This window comes from Mastigoproctus giganteus, chromosome 1 (assembly GCF_048544385.1).
Source record: "Mastigoproctus giganteus isolate SK-2022 chromosome 1, ASM4854438v1, whole genome shotgun sequence".
In the NCBI taxonomy this organism is placed as follows: Eukaryota; Metazoa; Arthropoda; class Arachnida; order Uropygi; family Thelyphonidae; genus Mastigoproctus; species Mastigoproctus giganteus.
In genome coordinates this window covers 65,294,042-65,309,457 of record NC_143575.1, presented here as the reverse complement: position 1 = coordinate 65,309,457, position 15,416 = coordinate 65,294,042, and the positions used below count along the sequence as shown (strand labels likewise).

The 15,416-nt window shown below is 39.3% G+C and overlaps 1 protein-coding gene across 1 annotated transcript in view; it reads right to left on the bottom strand.

Moving 5' to 3' along the window:
* ALiX (programmed cell death 6-interacting protein-like protein AliX) overlaps positions 1–15,416 on the bottom strand; it is a 262,161-nt gene that overhangs the window by 231,330 nt on the left and 15,415 nt on the right. The window contains exon 2 of the mRNA XM_090373269.1: positions 8,340–8,394. Coding sequence (XP_090229395.1) covers positions 8,340–8,394 — 55 coding nt within the window. The remainder of the gene's footprint in view (positions 1–8,339; positions 8,395–15,416) is intronic.

The window sequence follows — 15,416 nt, the reverse complement described above, 5'->3', positions numbered from 1 at the left end:
GCCAAACCCCATGTACCTTTTTCTGACAGAATCTCAGTTATCAGTTGAATCAACTACTGCTCATCTCAGTACCCCAAATTATTCGTTGTATGATTCTTTTCGCCTCAAAGGTGGTACTTGTGCATATGTCTGTTCTAATATTTCCTGTCAGAGACTTGGTAATTTGGAATCTCATCTTTTCGATCTTCTCTGGCTTAAAATCTCTCTACCTCATTGTGTCAAATTCATCTGTTGTCTCTACCATTCTCCCAACTACACTAATTACTTGGAGCTATTTGACATCCTCTATTTGCAACTTGACTTTCTCCATCCAACTTTCCTAACAGTGAGGTAATTTTACTTGGCGATTTTAATGTTCACAACTTCAGCTGGCTTCCGTTTTCTAGTCACACCAACCCAGCTGGTCGAGATACTGAGGCTTTTACAATTACTAATGACATCACACAGATTGTTCATTAACCAACAAAAATACCGGCCAATCCTAACCATACAGCCAACTCGTTTGATCTTTTTCTCACAAACACCCTTCTACGTACACGATCGAAGTGAGTGGTCCTTTAGACACCTCAGATCACAATTTGGTGATTGTCTCTTTTCCAATAGAGCCTTTATCTCATGGCTATTTCCAACCTCGTACTGTTTGCCATTACAAGAATGCAAAATGGATAACCTACGAGATTTCTTTTCTTTGGTCAGATTACTGTTTCAAAACTTCTGATGTCAACATTTGCTCAGATCGTGTCAGTGAAATTATTCTTGTAGGAATGGAATCCTTTATTCCATACTACACTTTAAAATCTCGTCCTTTATCTAATAAACCTTGGTTTTCCAATAAATATACTAAGGCTGTTCAAGAGAAGAACGTTGCATACTGTAATTGGCTTGTTTCCAATTCTTCCGTTTCATTTTTTGCTCACACCAAAGCTTGCAACAACTGTAAAGCAGTTACTAATCAGTCCAAACTAAATTTTGAACAGGCTAAGGATAGAAAACTTGCTTCTTGCCCTAATGGTAGCCAATCATTCTGGTTTCCCAAAGCTATTGGCCGCAACTTTTGCCCATCTCTGCTCCCACCTCTCTCAAAACCAGATGGTTCTGTTGTCACTTCAGCCAAGGATAAAGCTGACCTGCTAGCTTCCCATTTTTCTTCCAACTCATGTATTAATGATCTTGGTAAAACACCTCTCACCATTCCTAGCACATTCCATTCAATGCCTCCTGTGGTCTTCCGTCAAAAGGATATCAGAAGGATTTTGATGAATCTTGATGCTAAGAAAGCTCCAGGTCCTGATGGTATTTCCCCAATTGTTCTCAAAACCTGTGCTCCTGAACTTACTCCTCTTCTTTGACACCTTTTTTCACTTTCTTATTCCAAAGGTGTTTTTCCTTCTGCTTGGAAATTTGCTCATATCCAGCCAGTTCCTAAAAAGGGTGACAAATCCCTCCCATCCAATTATCGTCCCATTGCAATTACTTCTACTCTTTCTAAAGTAATGGAGAAATCAATTAACCACCAACTCTTAAACTACCTAGAAACCTTCCGTCTGATCAACGATCGGCAGTATGGATTCCGTCAGTGTCGTCGATCCACTGGCGATATTCTGGCTTATGTTACCCATTTATGGACTAATTCAATGGAAAGGTTCGGTGAAACACAAATAGTTGCTCTTGACATCTCAAAGGCTTTTGATCGTGTTTGGCATAAAGGTCTTCTAAACAAGCTTCCATCTTATGGTTTGCCAACTGTTTTTAGTAATTGGTTATCCAGTTTTCTCTCTGATCACTCACTGAGGGTGATGGTAGATGGCTCTCTGTCTTCTAACTTCTCCACTAATGCCGGTGTCCCCCAAGGTTCAGTTCTTTCTCCCACTCTTTTCCTCTTGTACATTAATGACCTTCTTCCATTAACTGGAAATCCTATCCATAGTTTTGCTGATGATAGCACATTGCATTCCACTTTCCATTTTGAGAAACCTTGTCCTGCTCAATCAGCTTCAACTTCTCGAAAATCTGCTGCCAATTCCTTAAATGCCGATCTTCAGGTAATTCTCCAGTGGGGCAAAGACAACTTAGTTGATTTCAACCCTTCTAAAACTCAGTCTTGTCTTATATCTCGCAAAAAGGATTCTTCTGCTCCTATGCTTATCTTTAGTGACACTCCGATTTTTAGGCAAAATGATATATCTCTTTTGGAGATTACCCTTACTTCTAATCTCTCTTGGTACAAGCACATTAAAAATATTGCTTCCTCTGCATCTAAAAAACTTGGTTTTCTCTTTCGCTCTCGGCGTTACTTTTCTTCCAAACAGCTGCTCACTCTGTATAAATCGCAAATTCGCCCTGCCATGGAATATTGTTCCCACATTGGGGTGGTGCCCCCAAAACCTCTCTCAGGCTTCTTGATTCCATTCAGAAGAGGGCCGTTAGGTTAATTAATGATTCATCTCTAACAGAGTCTCTCCACTCGCTTTCTCATAGACGTACTGTTTCTGCTGCATGCCTCTTCTACAGATACTTCCATGGGCACTGTTCTTCTGAATTGGCTTCTATAATTCCTGCTCTCTCTTTCAAAACAGCCCGAACACATGCCGCCACCAGCCAACGTCCATATACTGTCCAACTTCAAACCCACAGAACCAACTTTTCATCTTCCTCATTTATTCATTCAACTGCCGTTTTCTGGAACAACCTTCCTTCATATGTATTTCCTGAAAATTACAATCTACAGAAGTTCAAGTCTAATGTCAACAAATATCTTCTTTCGTCTTCTCAACCTCCAACCCAAGCACGGTACTAAATACTATAGGTTCTAATATCTCTCGTGTTTGGGATTCACATAAAAAAAAAAAAAAAAAAAAGTTCAATCCATCACAACAGAAAATCCTTTACATAGCCTTGAAGTTGGAGATATTGATACATGGCTCGCTGTTCATAATGAGGTTGAATTATCACAATCGTTCTCAGATCAAGAAATCATCAATAGTGTCGTTACTCCTGAGAAACTAGATGAAGCACTTTGTTCAGATGTAGAAGAGGACATTGACGTAACTAAAAAAAAAATAAATAACTTCAGCTCTTTCAGAATCAAGGATCGAAAATATTCTTCTTTCTTTTTTTTTTTTTTTTTTTAACGAAATCCAAGCTTTACTATGGACGCACAAGCAATGAAACAAAGTGATATAAGAAAATTTTTGCAAAAAAAGCAGTTACTATTCCTAAAGAAAACCATCAAGAAAATATATCCTCTACTACAGATGAAGCATTAGAAGAAATGGCACCTTCTACATCTAAAGCAGACATATTCGAAGGGGATCAGCTAGAGTAGATTTTTTTATGTTTATATAGTAAAGCATGTTTGTTTTTTTATGTGCAGTTAATAAAATTGCATTCTTAATCTCTCCATTTCTTATTTAGCCTAACTTTTTCTGCATTAAATATATCAAAAATAAAACTTTCTAGATAATGCCACCTTCAATCCCTGAAGATGCCACTATTCTGAAAGTCTTCTGTATGAAGTAACAAAGCTTGAGACAGACACAACAATGTACAGAACGAAACTATACACCAAGAGGATGGAACAGCTTCCAGCTGTTCCGGTCACCGAACAGTGAATTGTAGACTAAAGATGGACTAGCATTAAGAACAACCTGATAGCTCCTCCAATCTTAAAAAAAAAAAAAAAAACCAAGCAGGATGTGAGCAACCAACTACAAACAACAATGTATACAGACACACACAAGAACCAGAACTGGAGTAGGAACACCAAGTGCAAGAACTACAACCCGGAGCAGCCAAAATGGAAACAAACAAAATCGCGATTCTAGAATAGAAGAGTGAAAGAAAGCCCTAGCAGAATTTGAAGACTCCATAAAGACACACACCGTACCACAGCAGAGACCCAACAGAATCTTGTAGCAAGTCAGAGACTACATCAATAGGCAAATAATACCGGATTAACTCAACAAAAAGTAATATTAAACACCATCCACACAGCCATTTACTATACCAGCCACCAGGATTAATGGAAGGGAAACCAGAGAAACACAAAACACAAAGATAAGGAACAACCAGTCTGGAAAAGAAGGTTACAGAAGAAGATAGACGAGATAAGAGTGAAGAAAGACCAACTGACCCAGTACCAATGGGCAAAGAGAAAAAAAAACTGATCAGAAAAGTGAAGGCCATCCTCAAGAAAGACAACATCTACGAGACTTATAATCAGAGGATAACTTGACATCCTCAATCAGAAACACCTGGCATAGCAATAAGAAACCTCACCGATATAGGGAAAGTACGAAGAGGAAAACAGGCAACAGGATATTTGATGAAAACTAGAGCATTCTACTAGAAAATCAGACTAGAGAATGAAAATAATGCCCCCTCCCCCAACTAGAAGGTACACGAGGAGTTCTGGGGTAACCTGTGGAGCAGCGAAGTTAGGCATAATAATGGCCACAATCACTGGATAGATCTAGAAAGGAAGAAAGCGTACAAGAGATGACACAATGAGTGATTCAGGAGAAAGAAGGACAACAGTCAATCAGGAAGTCTCACAATTGGTGAACCCCAGGAATAGATAATAGCATCTACATCTACTGGTACACGGTGGAGCAGTTCACCCAGATAATAATGCACCCCAACATGATCCCAGAGTCTCTGACTCAAGGAATCGCCTATCTGAAGGCTAAGGACAAAGACACCACAAACCCCGCAAAGTACAGACCAATCACCTGTCTCAACAATGTACAAGATCCTGACCAGCTACATAGCTAAGAAGATATCAGACAACTTGAAAAGCCAGAACATCATGGCCAAGCAGCAAAAGGGATGCAAGCAGATGAGCAAAGGATGCAAAAAGCAATTGACCACTGACGCTGCAGTTATGAAGTGAGCCTACAAGAAGCACCACAACCTATGACCTTCGACTCAGTGCTTCATAGCTAGCTGATAGAGACGCTGAAGAACTACAAAATCAACCCAACACTGATGCACTTCCTAGAAGCAACCAGGGCAAAATAGAGGAACATAAAACTCAAGAACATCATGAGCAGACCAATACCCACAAGAAGAGGTATCTTCCAGGGAGATGTTCAGACCCCACTATGGTTCTGCTTAGCACTCAAACCCACTGTCTCCACCATGCTCAATAACAGCAAGTACGGATATACCCTAAAAGACAGGAGAACTAACTTGTACACCCTTTCTGACACCTAATGTACATGAATGACATCAAACTCTATGCTGCGACTGAGAATCAACTCCAACAGTTACTCTGAATCACCAAAACGTTCATCACTGACATCAGGATACAATTTGGCCTGGACAAATGCAAGACCCATGGATTACATCAAGGACATATAATCGGACTAAACTACCAGCAAAAGACCGGTGAAGAGATTGAGGCCATGACAGGGAAGAGAGGGAGAAATATTTGGGGATGATGAAAGCCCACTAGTTAAAACACAAGATCAAGACCTGCCTGAGTGTGAAATACCATCAGAGACTGGGAAGCCTGCTAAAAATTAAAGCTGAATGGCAGGAAGATGGTCACATCCATAAACATTTACCCAGTCCCAGTACTAATGTACTCCTTTCAGTAACATAGATTGGATCACTACTGAGCTAGAGGAGATTATGAGATCAACCAGGATAATGACGACCAAGACCTGCCAACACCACCTGAAGTCTGCCCTTGAGACATTGACCATAGCCCGTAAAGGAGGGAGAGGAATGACTGACCTCATCAAACAAGAGAAGGCAATTAAAAACATGCACGATTACTTCCAGGAAAACAGAGAACCAATCTACCAAGCCATAAGATAGACAAACAACACTCACACAACCTCAACAAGGAGATCACATTGACAGAAGAAACAAAGACAGAAAGATGGGCAAATGACCACCGTCAAGACTACATAGATAAGATGGCTTCCAATGCTTGGCTCATGAATGGAAGGCTCTTTTCCCAGGTTTTCAGGATTCATGCTCGCCATCAAATACTAACTACAGCAAAACATCGCTAAGGACCCCAGAATAACAGATGACACATGTTGACGATGCCACCTGGCCCAAAAACAATCCAGCACATCACACAGAAGTACACTCATAGACACAACTAAGTAGTCAGAAAAATACATCAGAAGCTAGTGCAAAAATCTTAGCTGATCAAAGAAAGCTTATCATATTACAAGTATGAGTCCAGACCATACTAGATATATCTAGTCAGACAATACTGGGACTGTGCCATAATGATGGACAAGATGATCATACATAACAGACGTGACACAATCCTCATCGACAAGAAGGAAATGGCTACCTATCTGATTGACAGAGCAGTGCCTAACACCAGCAACCTCCAAAAAACATATGAGGATAAGATCAGGAAGTACTCAGATCCAAGACAGGAAGTCAAAGTACGTAGCATACGGAACAAGTAATGGGCATGCTGATTGTCGTGTCAATCACAGGCATAATGCCAAAGAACCTCCATAAGAACCTATCAACAAGAGGCCTCCCAGAGAACACTTACGTGGAACTCTGGAAAGTCACAATTCTGAACATCTGTGGGATAGTAAGAGTTTATCGACCAATAGTAACAATGGTAATAGTAACTGGACACAACTGGTCACCCAATGCACTTTGTACCAGTACCTGTCACGACGTGGTAAAAATCCCATAATTTTTTTTAAGATAATAATAATAAAAAAAAAAAAAAAAAGTAGAGCCGTTCACCCAGATGATTAGGCACCCTAACACAATCCCAGAATCCCATCATCAGGGATCCTGGATATTGCCTCGATAAACCATGTCCTTCAGTTATCCTCATAAACAGAAATCCTAAAACTTAAGCCCAGTGAGTACACTGAGTGGACAGAAATCATGGGATACCTACCTAGTAATGGGCAGGCCCACCTTTCACTCAGATAAGGGCAGTCACACAGCGAGCATTCAGTCCACTAGTTCACGAAAGCATTCCACAGGTATTTTCCATCCATGCTTGCTGCACCGCTGTCCATAATTCTTGCATTCCTGGGTGGAGGATCCAAAGCTTGAACAGACATTTCCACAGCATCCCAAAGATCCTCCACAGGGTTCAGGTCCAGTGAATGGGAAGGCCTTCCACGGGGGTAAAATCTGCGGAATACTCTTTGAACCATGTTCTAGTCAACACGAATCTGTGGGGAGGCAAATTGTCCTGTGGATGCATGATGAACATGCCGGGATGCAGATGGTCTGTAAGGATGGACATGTAACCTAGACCATTCAGACATGCATAACTAGATGTACCAGAGGTTTCAACACGTACCAGTTGAACACACCAGGCCATTACTGACCATCCACCTGCCTGAACAGTTCCTTGTGGACATGATGGGTGCATAGCTTGTGCAGTTTCCACCAGATCCGCTAGTCTGGTCTAGTCTGCTAGAAATAACTGTAAACAGGACATCAGATCAAGAGACCAGTCTCCAATCATCGAAGGTCCAGTGCCAATGTTCTTTTGCCTAGTTGAGGCGTATCAGAACGAAATTTGGGTGTAGCAAGTATATTACATGGGTCTTAAACCTTTTGTATTGATAATAAGATTATACAAGTGAAAGATAATTCTTCTTAACATTTATATGAACTGAGAAAAAGATGCTAAAACAAAGAAACAGAGCTCTGCATATAACAGAGAAAAAAGGTTAGACATTTTTTGTTAACAAGTTTCATCTTGTGAACAGACATAATATTCATCTACCATGATGACTATAGGACATTTCTAACATGGAGCAGAACTATAAAGCGAACAGAATTCAGCTTGCCAATGTCTTCACTGATCACCAAGTTATTAACATGAATTCATATATAAAATTTTATTTTATCCCAATTTTACTTTTCCATATAACTATTGTTGTTATTTATGGGCTTGCATAAGTAATAGCAATAGTTATTGAGGTAGTGCACATGATTACTAATATGCATGATGCCACAAAAACCCTGTGACCCATTTTAGTAGCAGTGCTGATTTAGTTATAATGAAGATATAAATTCCCCTGGCTGCTGCAGAATACAGCATATAAGAGTATAAAAAGAAATTTCTTTTAATTTTATACATTTGCATGCACGAATTGTACTGTCTGTTTTGTTTTAATAAAGAATAAATTAGAAATCAAGTTCAGTGTGCAACAAATTATCAAAAATTAACCAATTCTGATGATATTATTATCAAATTAACAAATTCTCTCATTCAAAGATTCTTTTCATATTCTCTATCAATTCCATAAAAACAAATGGAATAAAATATCTACTTATATGAGCAAACTGTAGTCAACTTAATCATTCAAGATTTGAAACCTTACCTGGACTTCAGTGGGTGGGCATTTGGCTTCCAATGCAATTAATTGATCATAATACCTAAAACAGATTATACAGAAATGTTTGTTAGTTTGATTTTAAAAATACCAGCATTTTTATGTAATCAAAAATAAAATTTATTCTTAAATTTATTTTCTGGAGTATAGTTACTAAAACCAGAGCATTAAAAGTGGTTCTTGCAACTGGATGTTATTAGTGCAGGCCTATTCTATCAGAATGGATAACAAGCACTTATTACAACATTCTTTTTTCCTTATTATACATAAAGTGGTAATTCCAAGGAGATCAAGGAGTAAATGTTTTCGTATATCTCAATATATATATATCTCAAAATAGAAACATGAATATTAAAAAAAAAAAAAAAAAAACATATTTACTCCATTTTTCTTTAATATCTAATTTGAATTTCACAATCTGCAGTCATTAATTTTAAACCCATGAGCATTCAAGTTCCATGGACAATAGCGTAATTTGGCCCTGCAACTTTTCATACCCTTGACAACTTTGTATCCAGGACAGACAATAGTGCAATTTGGCCCTGCAACATTTCAACCCTTGACAACTTGGTATCCAGGATAGATCTCTCTCTCTCTCTCTCTCTCTCTCTCTCTCTCTCTCTCTCTCTCTCTCTCTCTTGAGCAATATAGGTTCTGGAAGGTATCCAAATTCTATCATAATAGCCCTGTCTCATCAACACTGAAAACTTCCTTGAAAATCATCAAAGAGTACTCTCACTCTTTAATGATCTTTTTCAGCAGTTCAGGGAATACATCAGACACCAAAATATCTCCACTAGAAGTCTTCCCTTGCACTGATGTTGTAGAACCAACAGCATTTTCTGAAACAGTAAGATCATCCATTCCTTGCTTTAATTTCCACTTCTGCTGTGCTGTCACACTACTAGATCTGTAGAGGCTTAAAGCCTTCTTAAATGCCAGACGAAATGGAACACACTTCTTAATTTGATCCTGACACCGGATAAACAAAACCTTTTCCACTTAAGTAACCGAGCACAACTATGTTTACCCAAATATTACAGTACCAACAAACTACGAAATAAGTGAAAGTGTTGGATAACCCAGAGAATAAAATTATTTCAGTTATAACAGGTTTTAAAATATATAGTTATTTTCAACAAATTTAATATCAATTGAATATTATATGCACTTATATATTATTTACAAAACAAATTATATTTTAAAGGTGAACACTAAAATAAACAGTAAAAAAATTATCTGTTTTACCTTTTTAATAATATTTATTTTTGAAAAACAAGATAATATAATTATGCTGTTAACATAATTATATTCGATATAATAATAATAATAATAATAATAATAACAACAACAACAACAAATAGAACCAACAGGAATCTATTATTACTGTCTCTTTAATAAATCTGATTATGATCTCCAAATTACATGTCAAATAACCTCGGAGTTATAGATAATTGACAGTTAAATAAACAGGGTTGTACTGTAATAAAGAGTAAATTCTTTATTATTGTGGATGTCATGACAGTAATGTTCTGAACTTTAAGAATTTTATCCCTTCCCCTTAACAACTGATGAAACCAAACTCTGAGACAAGTTCAACATGCTTGCCATTGCCATGTTGGGAACCCTATTTTCATACAGTTCTATAACCTTTCTTGTTATACCCAGGCTGATGGCCTTTCTTTTATTTAACTCCCACTTTCCACAAAAGCATTTTTTACTACCTGTTTTCAATATACAGAAAATCGGTAAATAATAATTTGTTATAGTGAGAGTTCTTTAAATTGGTTCTTAAGGCTGTCACAGACATTCTCTCAGGTATATCAAGCCACCTGGGAGTCTAAAATGCTGATGGCACTGATATTCAGTTGCCACTCAAGTCAAGTGCACTGAATTTTGGCAAAGTCCGGTCAATCTGTGAAAGCCAAATTCTCTGTTTGGACCTTCACATTGGCGGGGCTGTTAGTAGCCCTGGGTATAACCTCCATGTGCAAATCCTGAAATACGGCACCTAGTATACTGGATGTGACCACCCAGCTGTAAACCAGCATAAACAGGGAGCAAGGTGTAGCATCACAGTACATGGAGGACCCTCTGTGTTACCAGGCAACACAAGGTGCTAGAAGATTCATCAGTAGGAGAAACACCACTGCTTTGGTTATTGGAGGCTAAAAGTAGTGCAACCCATGTTTATTCTCTAAAGCAAAGCTCCAGCAATCCATCCCCTCCATCATGCAGTAAAATTCATGTAATTTGAGGTTATCATGGACATCAGGCGAGATCCAATCTTCCTTACATTTCAAGGGTACAGCTCTAAAACTGAGCTTGTAGACTGCTAAGCAGTCCATTGTACCAAACTTATAGGTAACTCTCTAGGAGGTTTCCTGATCAGCTAGTGAATAATCTTGCTGCTTCTACAGGAGGAAATCGGGATAGTGTGTATGGGGGGGGAGGCAATGTCAAGGAGCTGACTATATTCTTTCCATGTACATGCCATACATTCTTCATACAACGTCCTCCCCACCTTTTCTTACTACAGAATATATCATGAATTTTCAAACTAATAGAACAGGCCTGATGCAGCCGAGTGGTCAGAAGTCTGAGTGCAGTAGCACAAGCCCTTTGAGTGGACCAGGGTTCACTGTGACTGCTAAATATGATTAACATTTGTATTGATAGGTTTATTGTAAACTCCACTGACCTAGTCGTGGTGCTGGAGCAGAAACATTAGCATTAGCAGAGGCATTTGATGCAAGAAAGCAAGCTTATGCAGCATCAGCCAAAAAAAAAAAAAAAACCCACTTCCACTTGACCCCTCTGTTCATTCAAAATACCTGTCCAGCTGAGCCTTAAACTTATTTAGGCTATCAACCTCCACCACAAGGGATGGCAGTCTGTTCCACCAACCAACCACCCGCTGGCTAAAGGCAAATTTCCGCACGTCTATCCTACATCTGTCTTTCCTCAATTTGAATTTATGCCCTCTCAGGTGATTTTTCTGAGCTAGAGGAAGAATCCCATCAGCATTGAGCATGCTTAAACCATTCAAGGCTTTATACACCTCTATCAGATCACCTCGCTGGTGCCTAGTCTCCAGACACTGTAATTTGCAAAACTTAAGCCTTTCTTCGTAAGAGCACCCCTTTGTTCCATTCACTAATCTTGTTGCCCTTCTCTGTACTCGTTCCAGCAGCTCTACATCCTTCTTGAAATGAGGCCTCCAGACCTGTATACAGTACTCTAGGTGTGGCCTGACCATTGCCTTATACAATGGAATAATCACCTCCTTATCCCTGCTGGAAAAATTCCTGTATATCATTGACAATACTCCATGAGCTACTCTTGCAGCCCGTCTGCACTGCTCAGAGAACTTCATATCTGCCTGCACAATCACCCCCAAGTCCCTTTCATTCTCTACCACTGTCAGTGTAGTACCACAGAGTTGATACGTTGCTCTGGGGTTGCTTTTTCCCATGTGTAGTACTTTACATTTGTCAATGTTAAACTTCATTTGCCACCTCTCAGCCCATCTGCTCAACCTTTCCAGATCCTGTTGCAGCAGCATAGTGTCAGTAGTGTCCTTGACAACCCTGCCAACCTTTGTATCATCTGCAAACTTGGACATTAAGCTTGATATACCATCATCAATATCATTTATAAATACAGAAAACAATAATGGACCCAACACTGAGCCCTGAGGGACTCCACTAATAACATTAGTCCACGATGAGCAGTGTCCATTGATTACCACTCTCTGTCTTCTCCCCCTCAACCACCCCTTTATCCATAGCAGCAATTTGCCTCCAATGTCACACTGCTCCAATTTGTGTAGCAGTCTTCCATGTGCAACAGTATCAAAAGCCTTTCTAAGATCCAAGTATATAATATCAAAGTTATTCCCTGCATCCAGTTCTTTTGTGACTGCATCATAGTATCCAATCAAGTTGGTCAGGCAAGACTTCCCCTTAACAAAACCATGCTGTGTCTGAGCTATAACTGAAGTCTTGTCTAAATGATCCTGCAGTGCTTCTTTAACCAGTGCCTCCATTAATTTTCCTGGAACAGAAGTTAAGCTCACAGGTCTATAATTACTTGTGTCAGCCTTGGATCCTCCTTTGTGAATTGGGGTCACATTTGCACATTTCCAGTCTATGGGTACCTCCCCTGAGTCCAAGGAAGCTCTCATAATTATGGCTAAGGGTTTGCTTACTTCCTTTGCTGCCTCCTTTAATATAACTGGATAGATCCCATCCACCCCGGGTGCCTTTCTTGTGTTTATCTTCAACAGTTTCTCCTCCACTTTACTCCCAGTTATTTCAAGATTCTGTAGCTTACTGCTAGAGTTGAATACACCTCTGGCATTCCCCTTGCTGAATAACTCCTCATGTGTGAATGTCGATGCAAAATATTCATTTAGTTTGTTAGCTACCTGAGAAGGATCATCAACAGTTGACCCATCGATATCAAGTGGACCAATCTGATTCATCCCCTTCCTTCTAGAGTTTACATAAGTAAAGAACTCTTTGCTGTTTTTCTTTGCATCCCTTGCCAAGGATTTCTCGTAATCTGCCTTCGCCTGCCTAACCTCCTTTGTAACTTGGTTGCATATCAACTTGTATCTATCATAGGCTTCTGTGTCATGTGTTAATTTGTAAGTATCCCATGCATTTTTCTTCTCTGCCATATGCCTCATTAGTTCATCTGACATCCATTTTGGCCTAAACCTTGAACAATATTTCTTAGTTGGTATGTAAAGCCTAGTAGCTTCCAAGATAAGTTCTTTGAATGCTTCCCATTTTGAATTTGCTGTTGGTAACATCATCAGTTGGTCCCACTGTATAGAATTTAAATACTGTCTCAGTCCATCGTAGTCGGCTTTACGGAAGCAATAACCCTTCCCTTTACCCCTAATGGTAGTTACCTCTTTCAGTAAATCCCACTTCAGCACACTGTGATCACTGCCACCTAGTGGTTCATTTATCTGCAGATTCTTAATGCATGAAGAATCACTGCTGATAATCAAATCAAGAGTATTCCTCCCTCTAGTTGCCTCCCGAACATGCTGATGTAGAAAACAATCATCCAATAAATCCACAAAAGCCCTGCTAGTGTGTGAGTAACCAGCCCCCAAATTCCAGTCAATATCTGGGAAATTAAAATCTCCCATTATAAGACTCTCTGATTTACTGGCCCACTCTATTTCCCTGTACAGTTCCTTATTATACTCATCAGAGTCATTAGGCCTATAGCACACTCCTACTCTCAATTTTGATCTCCCAATGCTTATGTCACACCAAACTGACTCAACACTGCACTGTCCAGCGATGTCGACTGGCTTCACTTCCTTGGTTTTTATGTGTTTCTTAACTAATAGCATAACCCCTCCCCCCTTCCTATCCTGTCTATCCTTTCTGTAGACGTTGTACTCCCCAAATTGCATTTCTGCATCCCTTATATCTGTGTGACACCACGTCTCTGATATCCCAACAATATCTGCCTTTGATGTTTTGAGCAATACCTCAAATTCATCAAATTTATTTACTAAACTCCTAGCATTGGTGTATACGCAAGTATACCTGCACCTGTTTCTATTCTTAGCTACCCTAACACAACCCATGTGTTTACTTGTACCGCAATGGCTCCCAGCAGTCTCTGAAATACCATGCATCTTGTTTTTCAGGCTTCTGCTCATTCTAATAGAAGCAGTGCGAGAATCTCTTTCACCTCTGCCAGTGGCTACTATCAATCTATTGGTCTTTGTCTCCCCCCAAGCTAGCAGTTTTCCGACCCACCTAACACTGCCTCGATAGCATCAGCAAATATTCTTGCACCCTTTCTATTTAAGTGTATCCCATCCCTGTAGAAGCAATCTCTCCTGTTAACAAGTACAGTCCAGGCTGAAAAAAATTCTACCCCTTGAGCCTTGCACAATCTTTCCAGGGCCGAATTGATCGACAAGGCTCTCATCATATACTCCCTCCTCTCGTGTCTGGGCAGAATTGCAGACACTTTCAAATTCAACCCTAATTCTCGGCTTTTGTTCAACAGTGACCTGTACTTGTTAAGTAATTCTGCCGGTCTCCTACTCTTAATATTATTAGTGCCAACGTGTACAACTATATCACCTTGATATAGTTGTACACAAGAAACAAACTGTGAAAAGAACAATCTCTCAAAAACTTCCTTGTTCATTTCACAAATATAAGTGGTTTCAGCTCTAATCTCAGTGACATCCATTTCCACTTACAGTCTGCCAAACCCCAAGTACTTTTTCTGACAGAGTACCATTTATCAGTTGATTCAACTTCATAGTTATCCTAATTATTCACTGTATGATTCTTTTTGCTTCAAAAGGTGGTACTTGTGCATATGTACACTCTAATATTTCCTTTCGAAGACTTAGTAATTTGGAATTTCCTCTTTTCAATCTTCTCTGGCTTAAAATATTCATACACAGTTCTGTCAAATTCATCTGCTGCATCTATTATTCTCCAGACTGCACCAATCACTTGAATTCTGACTTCCTTTCTGTGAAAATAGATTTTCTCCAGTCCAACTTTCCTAACTGCGAGAATTTTCCTTGGTGATATTAACATTCACAACTCCAGCTGGCTTCAGTTTTCTAGTCACATGGACCTGGCTGGTCAAGATGCCAAGGCTTTTGCAATTACTAATGACCTGACACAGATTATTCAATTACCCATCAGAATACTAGACAATCTAACTACACATCCAACATGCTTAATCCTTTTCTCACAAACAACCCTTTTAAGTACGGTTATGCTATTAGTTAAGAAACACATACACAGTCCAGGTGAGTGGTCTTTCCAGCACCTCATCACAATGTGATGATGGTCTCTTCTCCAATGGAGCCATTCTCTCATGGCCATTCTCAACCTCGTGTTGTTTGGCATTACAAGAATGCAAAATGGGATGATCTGCAATGTTTCTTTTCCTTGGTTGAATTACTGTTTCAAATCTTCTGGTGTCAATGTTTGCTCAGATCGTGTCAATGAAATTATTCTTTTGAGGACAAAATCCTTTATTCCACACTCCATCTTAAAA